Below are 16,818 nucleotides of genomic sequence, written 5' to 3'. Positions count from 1 at the left end.
GGTACCGTCCTCCACCCCTCCGGGCCCGGTGGTACCACCCGGGGAGGGGCTGCAGTGCGCGGGCCCAGCGGCCCGGAGAGGTGCGTGCCGTTGTTGGGGGGGGGTCGGACTTTGGGGGTCTCGGGTTCGGCCGTTTTCCCTTCCACCGTCTCTGTGATCCCGGTGTGCGGCCCCGGTCCCCTCCCTCCCGTACCCCCGAGCCGTGCAGCCCCCGTTGGGCTGTCCCAGCTCATACAGACACCCATTGCCAGTACAGGTAACCCCCCCCAACCCACTCAGACCTCCATTGCCAAGCTATGTGTCCCCTCTCTAACCTATGCAAGCCCATTTCCAGCCCGTGTGTCCCCAATGGGTAATGCAGTTGCCTTCCTCCAACCCACTACGGATCTCATGTCTAGGCTTTGCAGTCCCCCTCTACCCCAAACCCATTCAACCCTCCATCTCCAGACTCCAACCCCACTGATCATGTAACCCCCCCCTCCCCAAAGCTGTGCACCCTCCTCCACCTCCAGACATTGTAGAATCCACCCCATACTTTGCCCTTCCCCTCTATTCTTTACAATCCTCCCCCCCCCCCCCCCCCCCCCAAGGCATCATCGTGACCCCTGCTTGATACCTAAAACCTCCTATGGCTTTAGGATTGCAATAGGGGGCACCTCCCTGCCCCCCTTCCTCATTGCACTGCAGGGGAGCCCTTCATCTCCCTCATCCCACCACAATGCATTGCTGGGGTGGCCCTGTACCTCCCCATTCCTCCCCCAATTGCCCTGCAGGGGCAGCCTGCTGTTCAGCCATGATAACAGGGCCCATCCTTTTAGCACCCCGTCACCATGTTCGGCTCATCCCGAGGAGGGGTCCGGGGGGGCCAGGACCAGTTCAGCTGGGAAGATGTCAAGACAGACAAACAGCGCGAGAACTACCTGGGTAAGGCCTTCATCCCCAGCCCTGTGTGTGGGGTGAAGATAAAGGACTGGGGATAACGTGGAGCTGTTGTATCCCTGCAGGAAACTCTTTGATGGCACCGGTGGGACGCTGGCAGAAGGGCAAGGACCTGACGTGGTACGCCAAGGGCAAGCAGGAGCCCACCCCGCTGTCCCGTGAGGAGGAGCTGGCGGCCGTGCGCCTGGCTGAGCAGGAGGCCATGATGGCAGCACTGTGAGCACCTCCCTACAAACCCCCTGTGACAACCCCCCCCAAAAATAGACAGTCTGAACTGTGGTGGGCATGGAACATTGGGCATAATGGAACATTGGGCATGGAATGGTGGGCATGGAACACTGGGCATGATAGAATAATGGGCATGGAATAGTGGGCATGGAACAGTGGGCATGATGGAATCACGGGCATGGAACAGTGGGCATGATGGAATCACGGGCATGGAACATTGGGCATGACGGAATGGTGGGTGTGGGAATGGTGGGCATGATGGAATGGTGGGCTTGGAATAGTGGGCATGGAACATTGGGCATGATGGAATAATGGGCATGGAACGATGGGCAAGCGACACTCGGCATGGAATCGTGGGCATGATGGAATGGTGGGCATAGAATGGTGGGCATGGAACATTGGGCATAATGGAATGATGGGCATTGAATGATGGTTGTGGAATGGTGGGCATGGAACATCGAGTATGATGGAATGGTGGGCATAGAATGGTGGGCATGATGGAATGGTAGGTTTGGAATGGTGGACATGGAACATTGGGCATGATGGAATAATGGGCATGGAATGGTGAGCATGGAACATTGAGTATGATGGAGTGGTGGGCATGGAATAGTGGGTGTGGAACATTGGACATGGAACACTAGGCATGGAATGGTGGGCATGATGGAATGGTGGGCATGGAACATTGGGCATAATGGAATGGTGGGCATGGAATGGTGGTTGTGGAATGGTGGGCATGGAACATTGAGTATGATGGAATGGTAGGCTTGGAATAGTGGGCATGGAACAGTGGGTATGGAATGGTGGGCATAGAGCATTGGGCATGTTGGAATAATGGGCATGGAATGGTGGGCATGGAACAGTGGGCACGATGGAGTCATGAGCATGGAACATTGGACATGGAATGGTAGGCATGATGGGGTGGTGGGCATGAAATGGTGGGCATGGAACATTGGGCATGATGGAATGGTGAGCTTGGAACACTGAGCATGATGGAATGGTGGGCATGGAACATTGGGCATGGAATGGTGGGCATGATGGAATAGTGGGGATGGAATGGTGGGCATGGAACATTGGGTATGATGGAACATTGGCCATGATGGAATGGCGGGTATGATGGAATAATGGGCATGGAACACTGGGCATAATGGAATAATGGGCATGGAATGGTGGGCATGGAACATTGGGCATGGAATGGTGGGCATGGAATATTGGGTATAATGGAGTGGTAGGCGTGGAATGCTGAGCATGGAATGGTGGGCTCTCATACTCCGAAATGGGGTTTGGGTGGTGCTGTGCAGAGCTGGGGTTTGGACTTGAGGATCCTTATGTGTCCATTCTGAGCGGGGCCATGCTGTGACTGCCTGCTTCTGTCACTAGGGGCTACAAGAACGTGAAGAGGCAGCCCACAGGCCTCAGCAAGGAGGTGAGGCCATCCCCGCTGTCCCTATAGGTCAGGACATCCCCCGTGCTCTGTGTTCCTATGGGCTCTCAATGTTTTGCCCACAGGACCTGGCTGAGGTTTGCAAGCGGGACAGCGCAGAGCGAGCCGAGGACGTGGACCGGGTGGTGGGTTTGGGCAGCTCCAGGTGAGCACTGAAACGCTGCATTTCAGAGCAGCTGTTTAAAAACAAAACACAACGTTTATGTTGGGTTTTATGGGTGTCATTTCTGCCCCCAGCGGCAGCGCCGGGCGGGTGATGCTCTCCAAGGAGGACAAGGAAGCGGCCAAGATGGGGCTCTCTGTCTTCACGGTACGTTGGGGTTGATCTGTGAGTGAATTTTAAAGGCAGAGGGACCTTTTATTTGGCCTGTGCCACTCAAAGCACTCACTCTGTGCTTTTCTCTCCCTATACTCCAGCACCAGAAGGTTTGCAGCAGTCCCGAGGCGTCTGGATCCAAGAGGAAGCAGGACAAGGAGGAAAAGGAGGAGGAGAAGCGGTGAGGACTGTGATGCATCCCACACTGCCCAGCCCTGGTTGGTGGGTCGGAACCAGCCGGGAATGGCCCTGCTTTTCCTGGCAATATTGTGCTGAACCAAACAGTTTTGCATCCATTGCAGCTCGGTTTGGGCTTGTTCTGCTTCAGCCTGAATCCCTTTAAACCTCTGTGTCACCCTCAGAACTCCTTTACTTTTACTGTTTCTCCTTAATTAAGGAGCTCTGGTGAAGGCCCAGCAGGGCTGGGTGTTGGGTACAGGGGTCAGAGGGATTTACAGCACGGGGACCCATCGGTGCTGCCCTGTTCTGCTCCCACAGGACGGAGAGCAGCAAGAAATCCAAAAAGGAGAAGAAGAAAAAGAAAAAGAAGAAGCACAAGAAGGAGAAGAAAAAAGACAAACACCACAAACGAGACAACACCCCTTCATCCTCCTCCTCCTCCTCTCCAGACCAGGACGACAGGTAGTGTGCTCAGATGGGGGCACCCAGCAGGGCTGTGCCCAGGGGGTGACGCCATTCTGTCCCTACAGACGCCACCGGAGGAAAGGCCAGGACGAAGCATCGCGGCACCGGCACCGCAGACACTCGGGTTCCTCTCACAGCAGCGGAGCCTCGGGCAGGAGCCCGTCCTGTCGCCGCCACCGACATCCATCACCGCGGCACAAGGGCAGCAGGAGGAGCAGGAGCCGATCTCCTCGATCCCACAGGGCCAGGCAGCGGCACGATACGGATTCGGATGACTGAGGGGGTTTTGCTGGAAGATGTTCCATAGGTTCTATATATTTTTTAAGGTTGTTATCTAAATTAAAGTCACAGCTTTACAATTGCCGGGGCTGGATGTTGGGCACCAGCTGGTTGTTGGCTGTGTGTTACAATTTGAATGCTGTGTGTCACATCCCCTCTGTAGGATCTATGGGATGTAATTAACAATAGGGAGCACAAAGGGCCGTGTTGCTGTGATGGTGCTGCCGTCCCTCCCACCCAACACAGGCTGTTCTGTGTGTCCTGGCAGACAAACACCTCATGCAGGGACTGGTGTCACTTTGCACTCGGGCAGTTTTCAGGGTTTTCTGTTGGCCGAGGGGCTGTGACACCGCTCTGCCTGCAGCACACATTGAACAAGGGCTGCATTCATTGCAGTGGATGGGCTGGAATAAAGCCCTTCTGTCCCGTTCTCCTCCCAGCTGTGGGCATGTGCTTAACCCAGCTGGTGCGGGCAGCAGATGCTGCATGGACTCTTATTTCCCCTTGAGATGGTTTTTTTTTGGCAGGAGTTGATGCCCAGTGTGACCACAGTGTGAATCCTCTCCATCTGAGGGGCTGCAGCCCCATGTCCACACACCATCCATACAAATCCAGGCCTTCTCCATGAGCTCGCTGCTTTCAGGGTCACCTACTGCTGCTTTCAGGGGCCTGGGCAGTGAGCTGTGCCTATTTCCTACCCCGATCCCATATCCTAAGGTTTGAGAAAGGGCTGTGAAGGATCCTCACCCCATCCCCTCCTCAGGGCTGAGCACCCATCCAGCCAGCGCTGCCACGCAGGTTCCTGCGGGCAGGGAAGGATGGATGGCTAAAATCCCTGTGGGCCCAGCTGAGCCCAGGCCAGAATAAAGCTGGTGCTGCCTCAAGGTCTACTCCCACATCTCACCCATCTCAGATAACATCACGTTCCCCATCTCTTCCTCCTTCCAGCACGGGCTGTATGACGTGCAACCCTCACACAGAGTCAATGTGGTGTCAGCTGTTGGTTAGTGCTGGAGCACAGCACAGCATCCGCCTTCATGGAGGTGTGGGAGGAGAGAGGAGTTGGGGGCTCTGCTCATTGACATCAGCAGAAAAGCCGGCCCTTCAGGTTCAGTCCCCTCCCAGAACAGGAATAAATAGATGCTCAGCTCAGCTCGGCACGCACAGAGCCTGATTCAGAGCCTGAAAGTCAAGGTGAGACAAACAGCTTGGAAAGAATAACCTGACTTACGAGGGTTTTGCAATCCCTTGTCACTGTTTGCTTAACACCGAGTACTACAAAGAGGAGCTCAGTGCAGGAGCAGAGCCCAGGCTCCAGCCACAAGGACATGAATAAGGTGGAGATGGGGCTACACATGAAGCCAACAGGGACCGTAAAGGGATGATAGAGAACAAAACCAGTGCAAGTTTCATGAAACTTTTTATTCAACAAGTATCTCATTATGATTTTGCCAAGATGATCAAATGAACAGCAAGGCATAAAAAACATGAAATAGTTAAGAGATTTTTTTTATTCTAATAGCTTTAATTACAGTGCTCGTTTGTCGAAATGAAAACTGAAAACAAGTATACAAAACAGTTGATTACTAATCGTGTATTGAAAGCAATAAAGGTTTCCACAACACTAAACAAACCAGTTCTGATAGTTCCTCAAGTTAAAGTTGAACAGCTCCAGCTTCTTCAGTGTTTATCAAAATACAAAAGAAAAAAGTAAAGAGGTCTTTTGATTTCTGATGGCAAATCTGAACCTTGCAGTATGAGGGATGCCAAGGGTTTTCACACATATACAGATATGGGATCGAATACTTCTAGAGTGGAATGACTCTCCTAACTCTCATGCTCTTTGTATTCCCCTAGAGACTATACAGGATGTTTGGTGTTTCTCATGGCAATTCTTACTTCAGTACAGTACTTTCCGACTATAGAGCTTTAGGGCTTGGTGCAGGCTGTGCTTTCTGTGGGTAAGTTTTGCCTTCTGGAGTGGTTGACACACAAAAAAGTACAAAACACTTTGGACAAATAGAACAGGCTTAAAAAGGTGACTCCCAAGAACCGATCTGAGTTCACTATGGATGCGATCAAATCTCACCCAAACCAAAAGGCGGAGGTTCAACAACTCACCTAAACCAGCTCAGACAGATCTCAGAGTAAGTAGGAACAAACCTGGGCTACAGGAAGAGCCAGAGATACGGTCGTTACAACCTGTGTTCAATGCAGCTCAACCTGGTCCCAACCGCTGCTTCACCGTTTGGAATCAGGAGCCAGCAGAGCTACAAGAGCAGAACTACAGCAAACCTTTGTGTCTTCAAGTGTTTGTTACTTTTCCTCAACTATTAAAAAAACATAACCAAACAATCATCATCATCATACAATATTCAGGTTAAAAACCAACCACCAAAATGGAGCTCACAGATCTCACAACCCATCCGAGATAGAATTCAGCTCTACTGCACAAGGACCGCTGGCAACCCCTACGTTCAGCCACTCCATCCCTTCCAAGTACTTAAACAGTGAGTTGATTCTTTACAATAAAAAAAGCTGAGTAATATTGCATAGGAGTACCAGAAACTGCCTCATTGGAAACAAAAACTATTTACATTAAATAAGAAACCTAACTGTTTTCTGGCTTGTATTTGCCACATTTACAGCATGATGCAATATATACTGTGACAAAAAGAAATGAAAACAGCTTCCGGCACTCAATACCACAAAGTAGCACAGTTTGCCACATTAGAGTAAAGCGAAGGGCGAATAGGAGGAAATAAGAGGGAGGGGGGTGGAAAAAGAGGGAAGAGGAAGGTTTATGGTTTCATTTCTGGTTTCGGAGCTGATTGGACAACCAGTCCAGTCCTTCATAGAGCCCGTCTCCACTAGTGGCGCAGGTGGCCTGGATGTACCAGTTCCTGTGACGAAGAGAATGCAGTCCCAGTTTGTCTGTGATTTCTGCTGCATTCATGGCGTTGGGCAGGTCCTGCGGAGGAACAAGAGATGTTTGACTCACCTGCCAGCTGAGAAGCAACACCTGCCCTTCCTGACCTATCAGTTCTGACTGACCATCAGCTTTAGACCCCCTTTATTAAAGTTAGGAAGGATCAGAGTTACAGCTCATGTCCAGTTTCATTCACTTTCCATTCAGGAGCTGCAGCTCTGATTTGACCCCAGCTGTTATCAGCTCAGCGCTGCTTCTGTTCATACCCCTTCCTACATAAGGACTCATATCACTTTTCCTTCCCAAGTGAGCTGATAGAGCACCAAGCTGTGCCTCCTTCCAGTTCACCCACAGAAGGAGCCTTTCAGGTATGAACACACACATACACCTTCCTTTGCCGTACCTGTTTGTTAGCAAACACTAATAGAACAGCATCTCTAAGCTCATCTTCTGCCAGCATTCTCATCAGCTCTTCTCTGGCCTCGTTCACTCGTTCTCTGTCATTACTGTCAACCACAAAAATCAAACCTAGGAGAGAGCAGACAATAAGCATTACAGCACGTGCTGCTTCTATCTGGTACCTGGACATGAGAACGGAGCTGTGTTCTGAAGCCTGTGATGTAGGTGTTCACACTCACCTTGTGTGTTCTGGAAATAATGGCGCCAGAGTGGTCTGATCTTATCCTGGCCGCCTACATCCCACACCGTGAAGCTGATGTTCTTGTATTCTACTGTTTCCACATTGAAACCTGAAATAGAACAGGTCAACTGTGTTTATTTAATGTTCAGAGTCACTATTAAAAACATCACCTTGTAATTTAAGTCCCCTTTACATAAGCAGCCTTAAACTTGAGGGGCTCTGAACAGCCAAATATGGGCTGCCCAGCCCACAAGCAGCCCAACCCCAAAGCAAGCAGTTGATATAGATATGAACGTCTTACCTATAGTAGGAATAGTAGTTACTATTTCACCCAGTTTAAGTTTGTACAAGATAGTCGTCTTCCCCGCAGCATCCAGCCCAACCATTAGAATCCTCATTTCTTTTTTGCCAAAAAGGCCTTTGAAGAGGTTAGCGAAAATATTTCCCATCTTGAGATATTCTTTCACTGGCCAGTGAAGTCTGGAGAAAGAGATGACAGTTATCACTCGTGAGTCTGTTTTCAGACCTGGGTACAACCAGCCACTAAAGAGGCACCGGATAATATAGAGCTGTGGAATCCCTGCCAGCTTAAGGTCTCACCACAAAGCACCTCTTTACCTGGTTTTAAACACACACTCACGTCTTCAATGTTCAGTTGTTCCTTCTTTTGAGAAGGAAACTGAGAGCCTGGATTGGATTCACTTCTACTCAGCACAGTTTCCTTCCTCCTGAAACCTCTGGGAGTGGGCAGTGAGCACAACGGCACACAAAGCAGCAATATTCCATTCACTGACACTGGAGAACTTCTTTACGGAACTAGTGATATCTCCAAACCTTCAATACCAGAAATGACGGGGTTTCTCCCTTCACTTTGGACATTCAGAAGGGATCAACAGCTTCAAGAGCTGGGGTCACCACCATGAGGTTCTCTTGGAAGGTGCTGCAGCCCCAGCGCTGCTCTTCCACAAGGCCCTGCCATCACACCTTAGCACTGCAGTCACCAAGAGCCACTATTCTGCCTGCATGAGATGAACAAAGCAGCCTGGAAGCTGTTGGATGTGGCTGTTACACGCTTCTACTGCGGCTTTGTCTAGCAACGCTGATGTAAGTTTGAAACAAAGAAATCAAGTCCAGCTGAAAAACCAAGCTTAAGACAGCAGGCCATGTAACGTTCAGGGGTTGGGTTTCCTGCGAACCTAGTCATAATTCAAGTATGAGCTCTGAATCAGCTCTCAGAGCTGCTCTGTGCTTTACACCGCAGCTGCTTGAAACTCAATTCTCACAGGACGCAGGTTTTCCAGAACTGCTGTTCAAGATGATGAAACAAACTGTGGAGCTGCAGCCCAAAGCCTTGCCCTGCTGCTCAGCACCACGAGGCCCCAGCTGCCCTGCCCCTCCCAGGAAGCGTGATGGAAATGACTGTGAACCCCAGAGCTGAGCTCTGCCACGTGAACAGTCACATGTCCCTCACGGTGCAGAGTCCACACTGAAGTTCCTACACGACCAACAGCGCTGCTGAAGTTGTAACTCGTATCAGGTTGCTCATATCACACACTGAAGCTGGATGCGAATGGAACTTTACAGCTCCAACAGCCAGAAGGGTGGCCTGTGGATTAAAACCAAATGGAAGCTCTACAAGTTCTATTCTTTCAGCATTTCCTTCAAGTCTCTGAGCTGCTACCACGAATATTGAACTGCCACCTGAATCTATGGAACTTACATAAACAGGAAAGTTAATTAGGAAGTGGAGAAAACAGTCCTTGTTTACCCAGCTCATTCACAACAGGAAATGTCTCTCCCCAGCAGCTCTGGCTGGGATGGAGGCTGTGAGCCTTGCCTTTGTCTGCTGCCTGTGCTGACTCTATCTGCTGCTTTATCTGCAAAAGAAAGCCAGGGCTGAAGTGTTATATCAGACCAGAGCTCTTAAAATACACCAACATGGTGCTTGTGCAGAGCCTTAAGCCCTAAAAGAGGATCCCTCCCCACCAGTACAATCCGAACTGGCTGTTAAATGCTTGGCACCAAAGGCAGCCATCAGGTAACAGAACCAAACCTTTGCATTTACTCCATGCTTTGGAGAAGCCACGCTCTGCCCAACACACTGCACAGCCTTGGCTCTGCCAGTGGTGAATCCCACATTTCCCTTCTGGCAGCTCACAAGTTCCAGGCTGCTGTGTAGGAGTACGAGATATCAGAAGAAACCCATGTGCAGAACTCCCCCGTGCTGCTGTGGCTCCTACCAGAAAGCTGCTGGATGCTGCTGGGGCAGAAGAGATGGAGTCTGTCTGCATGTCCTTCCTCTACCAGCTTCAGTGCTTCAGAGCTGAATCTGCTTAGTTCAATTCTCATTTCACTCCATTAATCAAACCAGGACAACACACACATTCCAGCCCAACTCCAGCTCCTGCAGAGGGAGGCCCAGCACTGCCCCCAACCACCCCTGTGTGCCTGCACAGCTCTCATTCTTGCTCACCTTCACCTGCTCCTCCAGAAGTGTTGCAGCAGCAGAAACCTGCTGGGCAGGTTCAGAAAGGCTGTAATGTCATGGGTAAATAGCAGGAGAGAGACATTCTCTGGCTAAGGCTGTAATTCTGTTTCAAGGAAGCCAGGTATTTTCAGTAGCCTGTTTTCTAGTAAGTGATATGGTTAGATAAGCCATTAGGACAGGGAGCCTTTTACAGAAAGGCTTGGTGTAATGAGTTAAAAATGAATGAGCATCTGCCAGAGCAGTGTCTGTTAAAGCAATACAGTCCCTGAGTAACAACCAGAATTCGCCTTTATTAATTGAAAGGGGTTAGATGAAGAGCTCTGAGGAGCGTCTCAAGACCAGCCATCATTCAGCATTTCATCTCCTGCAGCACTCTGTATCTGACCACACGTTAATGCATTTGAATGCCATTTCATTCACAGCCCTTACCCTGAGAGGTCACATGCTCTGCTATAGCTATAGAGCCATCCCACAGCAGTGAGAGCACAGGGGCAACTGCAGCCTCTGAGCTGGGAACTAACCCCATGAGGGTCCCATATTTGCTTCAGTGCCTGTGTCAGACAAGGCCCACCAGCATCCCAACCAACCTGACATCAGCACTGACTCCGCCACTAACTTAATTAAAAGAACAACAAAACCCTAAATCAAACCCATAATTCCTAAACTGGAAATAACACAATCTGATCCTATCAGCCATAGGAAAACAAAAGCTGTTTGATTTGTTGCTTAACAGAAACATGGATCTGAAATCCAGCCCGTTATCACTAGTTGGCTCATATCATCTTTATCTCATCTACAGTGGAAGCTCAGCACGTAAAAACAGCACAAAATCATACACAAAAGAGCCCACGTCTAAATGAGAGTGTGAAAACTTCCTTAAATCTAAGTAGGAGAGATTCTGCTGGTGTTTGGTGTTACACATGAGACCAGGCACAGAACTCCAGCTCAAGTGCAAATCCAAGTTGGCAGCTTGTTCTTTACAATTTCAAGTGTGACTTCGAAGGGAAGGTGAGAATTAATCCAGCAAAGCTTCCTACACTGCTAAAAACTGAAATGAATTCAGGCCCACGGTTCTTCACATCACCTCTCTGCAGGCACAGGCTGCAAGTACAGCTGTGCTCTTTGGATCCTGAAGCAATTTCCTCCCAGGTTAAGATGGACTGTTATTACCAGCCTTCCATGTGTGGTAACATGAGAGATGAGCAGGTACCAACTTGAGGCCTCTGGCTGGAATTTAGCTCAGATCATTGGATTTGATTTAGTGGAGACTTGAGAGCATCCTAGGCATAAAGTAAGCAGAAAATCCAGGAGTAGCTGACACATCAGTTGATGTAAACCCAACAGACATCTCCCCACTTGGCACTGGTGGTACCAGACATCCCCAGCGATCACTGCCTCGTTATTTGCCTCCCAAAGCAGCTCAGAAATACTCACACAAAGCATCATGTAAAATCCAAGATGCAGTTATATAACTATACTGCCATGTGAAGAGGCACAGCTGGATGTGGTCCGCAGGGCTTTGAGGCCCCCGAGCACCAGAGGCAGATGGAGGACACGTCAACTGCCAGCCAGAAGGGAGGTAATGGAAATCCAATGCGGGCTGCTCCTGATGTAGCACCTTCAATCAACATAAGTAGGCTGAACATCTTGCTGCCTATCCACGTTACCCAGATATAGCACTTCCCAAATGTTGGACCAGTCTCTTGAGAACACCGGGCTCAGAGAGGCAGGAAAAGAGAAAATAACTGCGTGTACAAGATCAAGGCAAGGGCAAAGGAAAGATGGAAGGTTTCCTTTGGGGTGATGACTATTTCCTTGATGCCACAAGGACTCAATGCTAAGAAAACAGGCTGATAAACAGGGAAAAAAGCCAACAAAACAGCATCAAAGAGCTGCAGGCTGCTCAGCTCCATACTCCAGCCCTGGCCTTACTCTCACCTTGATGTAGATGCAGCCACTCCTACTTCAAAGCCAAATCTCTATTTTAAGCACCTGCACGCAACCACACGTAACTCTAAGATGTATTTTTTCCAATGCATTGGTTTGTGTATCTGCTCTGAATGATGTTTTCTTTAAGGGACAGGCAGGGAGAGCACAGGAGGGGCCACAGTTGATGGTTTTAGGGGGTTATTCATGGTTTCCCTGCAGGCTGCTCAGGAAATCAAGCAGTGCCAATGATTCCTAACACCCAGATCTGACTTAATCTACATCTCTACGTGTTAGATGTGGGCACACAGCATTGAGAAAGCACTTTTCAGGTCAGGCTTTGAGGGGTTTTTAAGGCTGAGCTATTCACATGTTTCAAACCTCCCATTCTAAGCCAAAGAAGCTGTTATTCATTCCTACCAGCTGGGCACTAAGTCAACGTTTACACTCGTATTAGAAATGGCAAGAAGTCATTGGAGAGCTTCAGGAATGAAACTGGCTTTTGGGATGGGGGAAATGTCAAAGCAGAGCCTACACAGTAACCGGGTACAAGACCAGGGTATGAATAAGAGTTTCGTTAGGCGTGAGTTTAATGGGAATTGAAACATCAATTACCATAGCCCTTCAATGTCTGCATGTGTTCGAAACAAGAAATGGATACTTGGAAGCATAAAGAGAAATATGCTGAACAACAGGGGAAAAAAAACAGCTGCTGGAGTAGGAAGCTGATTATAAACCTCTTTACTCATCAATTAAAAGAGGGAATAATGGCAGAGGGCAGCGCCTGTAATAAAAGCTATGCAGGATTCCAATAGCAAAGCTTTGGCAAAGCTTTCTAAAAATGAATCAGATCTATTCCTTCTAAGAAAAAACCAGACTCATTTATCACCAGCTTCATCCAGTGTAAGGAAATGAAACTGATTCCTGCTGCTGAAATCTGGATGGGTTTTACCTTTAGAAGCTGCTGAGAGGTGCAAAGTTGGACTTTCATTTCTACACCGGCCCCTCTGTATTTAAAGGAAGGCTCTTTCAGCTTCAGCTCTGCCAGTTCATCTCTGTGAGCTCCTCCTTCTTTCACCTATTAATGTAATCAATAGCTCACCTGATAACTGTGCCTCAGTACAGTGTATGAGCGTTGCTTAAACCAGGTGTAACTGGAGTACTAGGATTATAAGGACTGGAATGCAGCCCCCTGTATCCCCTCACTGTGTTTGCATTGAAAAACCACAGCTCCAGGCCTGCCCCCTTGGACTAACACTATGAGCTGCACGTGCCACAGCACTTCTGCCCTAACCCTGTGTTGTATTTCAACTGCTGGGGTGAGATTTACCTTCTGTTATTTGTGTTTTACTCCCAGTTCCGAGCTCTCAGTGGTATGGTCCAGCAACTATCAAATACTCCATAAGCCACCATGGCAGTGAATGCTGTTCTGAGTACAGATGACTTCTGCTTGAGTCATTTTTCCACCTTCTGTCATAGTAGAAGGGACATGAAACACAGCAATGGAGCTAAAGAGGTTCAAGCGAGGCAAGTTACCCAATGGAATTGCAGTCCAACAAGGTTCTGGAGCACAGGGTGGACTTTTAATACAAGAAACCCAAAGTATTTTACCAACCTGCCAAAACTTGGGTTTCAAAGAATCCCTTTCTTTCTGTACCTGTAAGATTAGGAGCACTTGTATTGATTACAAAACACATGAAGCAAATCCTTCAATCATCCTGGAGGTTCCTTTCTCCTATAGAAGCGTTTCAAATCAGTTGTAAAAACATTAATAACCCCATCGCCAAATGACCTTGTGCAATTAACTCTGACTTGGATTTCTCTGCCTGAAAAATAAGGGGAACAGAACGTGTTGCAGCCCCACAGCTCGCAAAACAAAGTTCAAAGTATGAGATAAATCGTTCGCATTTCGCTTATTGACAAAGCTGGGTTTCAAAACAAGGCGTCTGGATGGAGCTCTAATCAACCCGTGGGATTTACTTTGGCATAAAACCTAGCAGCAAAGAAGCAAGGTCAATGGGCAAACACAACATTCTGGTGGCTTTTAGGGCCCAGTAAAGCCACACTGTAAATGGGTTCCTTCAGCAAGAGGGTCTATACCACTTCATAAGAGGGTCCCGTTACTCTCCTACCACTTCATAAGACGGAGGTGATCAGCCTCAATCACAGAATGACCTGGGTTGGAAGGGACCTCAAGGATCATGTAGTTCCAACCCCCCCTGCCAGGCAGGGCCACCAAACATACACAGCCTCAAGTATCACCTTAACCACTCACAGAGACGTGACGGCGTGTTTTAGGATGGAATGGAATATATTCCCATTGGGGGGGCTGCTGTGCCACGGGAAACCGATCTCCCAGGGCACTAGACAGGAGAAATTGATAGGAAACTGAGTTTGTGGTGGGCTGAAGCTGAACCCGAAGCCCCATTTAGAGCCCATAGCTCATAGACACAAGGCTTCCCAATGGGGCAATACAAGAGCTCTCAGCTAACCAGCAAACCAAACAACCTCACCCCACAGCCCTTCCGCGGGTGGGGCCGAGGCCGGAATGGATTTAGGGAAGAGAGGAGAAGGCCAAACTCGCCTCACTCCCAGCAGGGGGAGGGGAGAGGAGCGGTGCTGCCCCCTCCCCCCCCACGTCTGTGAACGATCCGCCCCCCCCATCCCCTCCCCCACAGCTCGAACCCCCCCCTGCTCTAAATGGAGGCGGATGGGGCAGCACTGCGGCCTCCTGCCCGCCTTAAACACGGCAATGAAGGACAAAGGCAGGAGGCGGCCGGGAAGCAGCAGCAGGCCCCACAGCCTCCCCACAGCGCAAGGCCTCGGCCTCCACACAGCTCCACCCAGCAGCTCGTGGGCGGGTACGGCGGGCGACCAGAAGGGAAAAAAGGGATAGAATGAAGGTAAATGGAACCCACCGGTGTGTCAGCTGCTGCCCCGGGCTGTGGGTCTGACTGTGGTCGGGTTGTCCCGCTCCGAGCCGGCTCCCCCCGCTCCTCTCAGCCGCTCTCCGCCCAGGCACACAAGATGGCGGCGCTCCGGGGCCACGTCAGTGCCAGAGCGCGGGGCATTATGGGTAAGCGAGGAGGAAAGGGGGCGGGGCTTAGAGCAAGCCCCGCCCACTTCGTGGCCACGCCCAATCGTGAGCACGCCCCTGTTACGTGTGGGGTTTGATTGACGTGGCTTCCTTTGGGTTGTTTGAAGGTAAATGGGGTTACTTGAAGGTAAATGGAAGCCGTGTGCTGTGCCAGGTTAATTCAATAGGAGAGTGGGTAGGACCTGGAACAGGATGCACAGGGAGGGTGTAGGTCTATGGGGTCTCTATGGGGTCTCTATGAGGTCTATGGGGTCTCTGTGGGGTATATGGGTTCTCAATGGGGATCTATGGGGTCTATGGGGATCTATGAGGTCTATGGGGTCTCAATGGGGATCTATGGGGTCTCTATGGGGGTCTGTGGGGTCTCTATGGGGATCTATGAGGTCTATGGGGTCTCTATGGGGATCTATGAGGTCTCTATGGGGTCTCCTGGGCAACCTGATCTACTATATGTGTATGTTTGGTGGCCCTGCTAGGCAGGGGTGTTGGAACTACATGATCCTTGAGGTCCCTTCCAACCCAGGTCATTCTGTGATTCTCTGTGGGGTTTATGGAGTCACTATGGGTCTCTATGGGGTCTCTATGGGGTCTGTGGGGTCTCTATGGGGGTCTGTGGGGTCTCTATGGGGTCTCTGTGGGGTCTATGGGGTATCTATAGGGATCTATGGGGTCTCTATGGGGATCTATGGGGTCTCCTGGGCAACCTGATCTAGTAAATGTGTATGTTTGGTGGTCATGCTAGGCAGGGGAGTTGGAACTACATGATACTACATGATCCTTGAGGTCCCTTCCAACCCAGGTCATTCTGTGATTCTGTAATTCCTAAGTGCTGCCTTTATAAGCACAAGCAGCCATGAAAATGGTTTATTCTGCATTCCCCCTCATTGCTCATAAGGTGTGAGTGCTTCCAAGCCCTCCACCCACCTCTCAAACAGGGCTGTAAGTGCCTGCCAGCCCAACACATCATTCCCATACACTGGATTATGAAATGCAAACCGGGTCTGCCCTTCAGCATCCTTCCTTTCCTTACCCAGCAGCTGCAATGAGAGCAAACCCATTTCCTCTGTTTCCACATAGGGTTGGTTTTAGCTTGCCCACTAAACAGTGTTCCACAATCAACTCTTCCCATGTGCATAAACTAAAGTGATGATAAAGGATGTAAACACCTCACGCCATAGCTGGAAGAGGAAAATAAAGATGGAAGGGACCTGTAAAGGTCGGCCATTCCAACTCCTCCTCAATGAAGAGGGGCACTGAAGCTCCATCAGGTTGCCCAGGCCTTGCTCCAGTCTGGCCTTGAAGGTTTCCAGGTGCTTGAATCCCTCCTCCTCCCCATATTTCCTGCCAAGTTCTGCTGCTGGGAACTCCTGGCTCTTATATGTCTCAGTATCACCCCCCTGAGAACAAAACCCCATAAGGCACCTGTATCCCCTTGGCCAAGAGTGTCACAGTGTGATCCCCATGCCTGGTTGCTGAACCACATCAGGAAGGTGCTCTGCACTAAAAATAACCCGCCTCTTCCCTCTCTATCCCCCCACACTTTCTGTTATTTATAACCCACAGCAGCTCTTTGCTTTGACTCAGTGCATGGAGGAGCTGCTCATCCTATTGCTTTCTCCTTATCCCTGCAAAACTCTGGCTGGAACAGGGTCAATCCAAGCAGGGTATGTGGCTTTAGGGGTCTGATTCCCTCATCTCAGCCACCGAATCATAGAATCATAGAATGTCCTGGGTTGAAAAGGCCCACAGTGCACATCCAGCTCCAACCCCCTGCTGTGTGCAGGGTCACCAACCAGCAGCCCAGGCTGCCCAGAGCCACATCCAGCCTGGCCTTGAATGCCTGCAGGGATGGGGCATCCACAGCCTCCTTGGGCAACCTGTTCCAGTGCA

General features: G+C 50.0%; 2 protein-coding genes across 5 annotated transcripts; one reads left to right on the top strand and one right to left on the bottom strand.

Annotated features, from left to right (window-relative positions):
• The first annotated feature begins 40 nt into the window (after window positions 1-40).
• Window positions 41-5,992, top strand: C2H1orf35 (chromosome 2 C1orf35 homolog). Of its 2 annotated transcripts, none has more exons than XM_015852989.3 (9): window positions 41-80; window positions 819-924; window positions 1,005-1,155; window positions 2,545-2,590; window positions 2,674-2,753; window positions 2,846-2,918; window positions 3,026-3,105; window positions 3,423-3,566; window positions 3,635-5,992. In XM_015852989.3, exons 2-9 carry the CDS (start codon window positions 831-833, stop codon window positions 3,846-3,848), a joined length of 882 nt encoding a protein of 293 aa, XP_015708475.2. In that variant the 5' UTR covers window positions 41-80; window positions 819-830; the 3' UTR covers window positions 3,849-5,992. The 2 variants fall into 2 exon arrangements, with proteins under 2 accessions (XP_015708475.2, XP_015708476.2); XM_015852990.3 differs by having other exon boundaries at window positions 41-256.
• On the bottom strand, window positions 5,252-14,855 carry ARF1 (ARF GTPase 1). Of its 3 annotated transcripts, XM_085539132.1 has the most exons (7): window positions 14,750-14,855; window positions 13,162-13,301; window positions 8,036-12,909; window positions 7,719-7,897; window positions 7,416-7,526; window positions 7,181-7,305; window positions 5,252-6,819 (listed from the first exon to the last, which is right to left on the bottom strand). In XM_085539132.1, exons 4-7 carry the CDS (start codon window positions 7,864-7,866, stop codon window positions 6,658-6,660), a joined length of 546 nt encoding a protein of 181 aa, XP_085395258.1. In that variant the 5' UTR covers window positions 7,867-7,897; window positions 8,036-12,909; window positions 13,162-13,301; window positions 14,750-14,855; the 3' UTR covers window positions 5,252-6,657. The 3 variants fall into 3 exon arrangements, with proteins under 3 accessions (XP_085395258.1, XP_085395259.1, XP_015708477.1); XM_085539133.1 differs by lacking the exon at window positions 8,036-12,909; XM_015852991.3 differs by lacking the exons at window positions 8,036-12,909; window positions 13,162-13,301.
• Between the last annotated feature and the right edge of the window lie 1,963 nt (window positions 14,856-16,818).

This window comes from Coturnix japonica, chromosome 2 (assembly GCF_054131305.1).
Source record: "Coturnix japonica strain WE chromosome 2, WE-NBRP24, whole genome shotgun sequence".
NCBI lineage: Eukaryota > Metazoa > Chordata > Aves > Galliformes > Phasianidae > Coturnix > Coturnix japonica.
The sequence above is the reverse complement of the archived record's forward strand: the minus strand, read 5'-3'. Positions and strand labels throughout refer to the sequence as shown.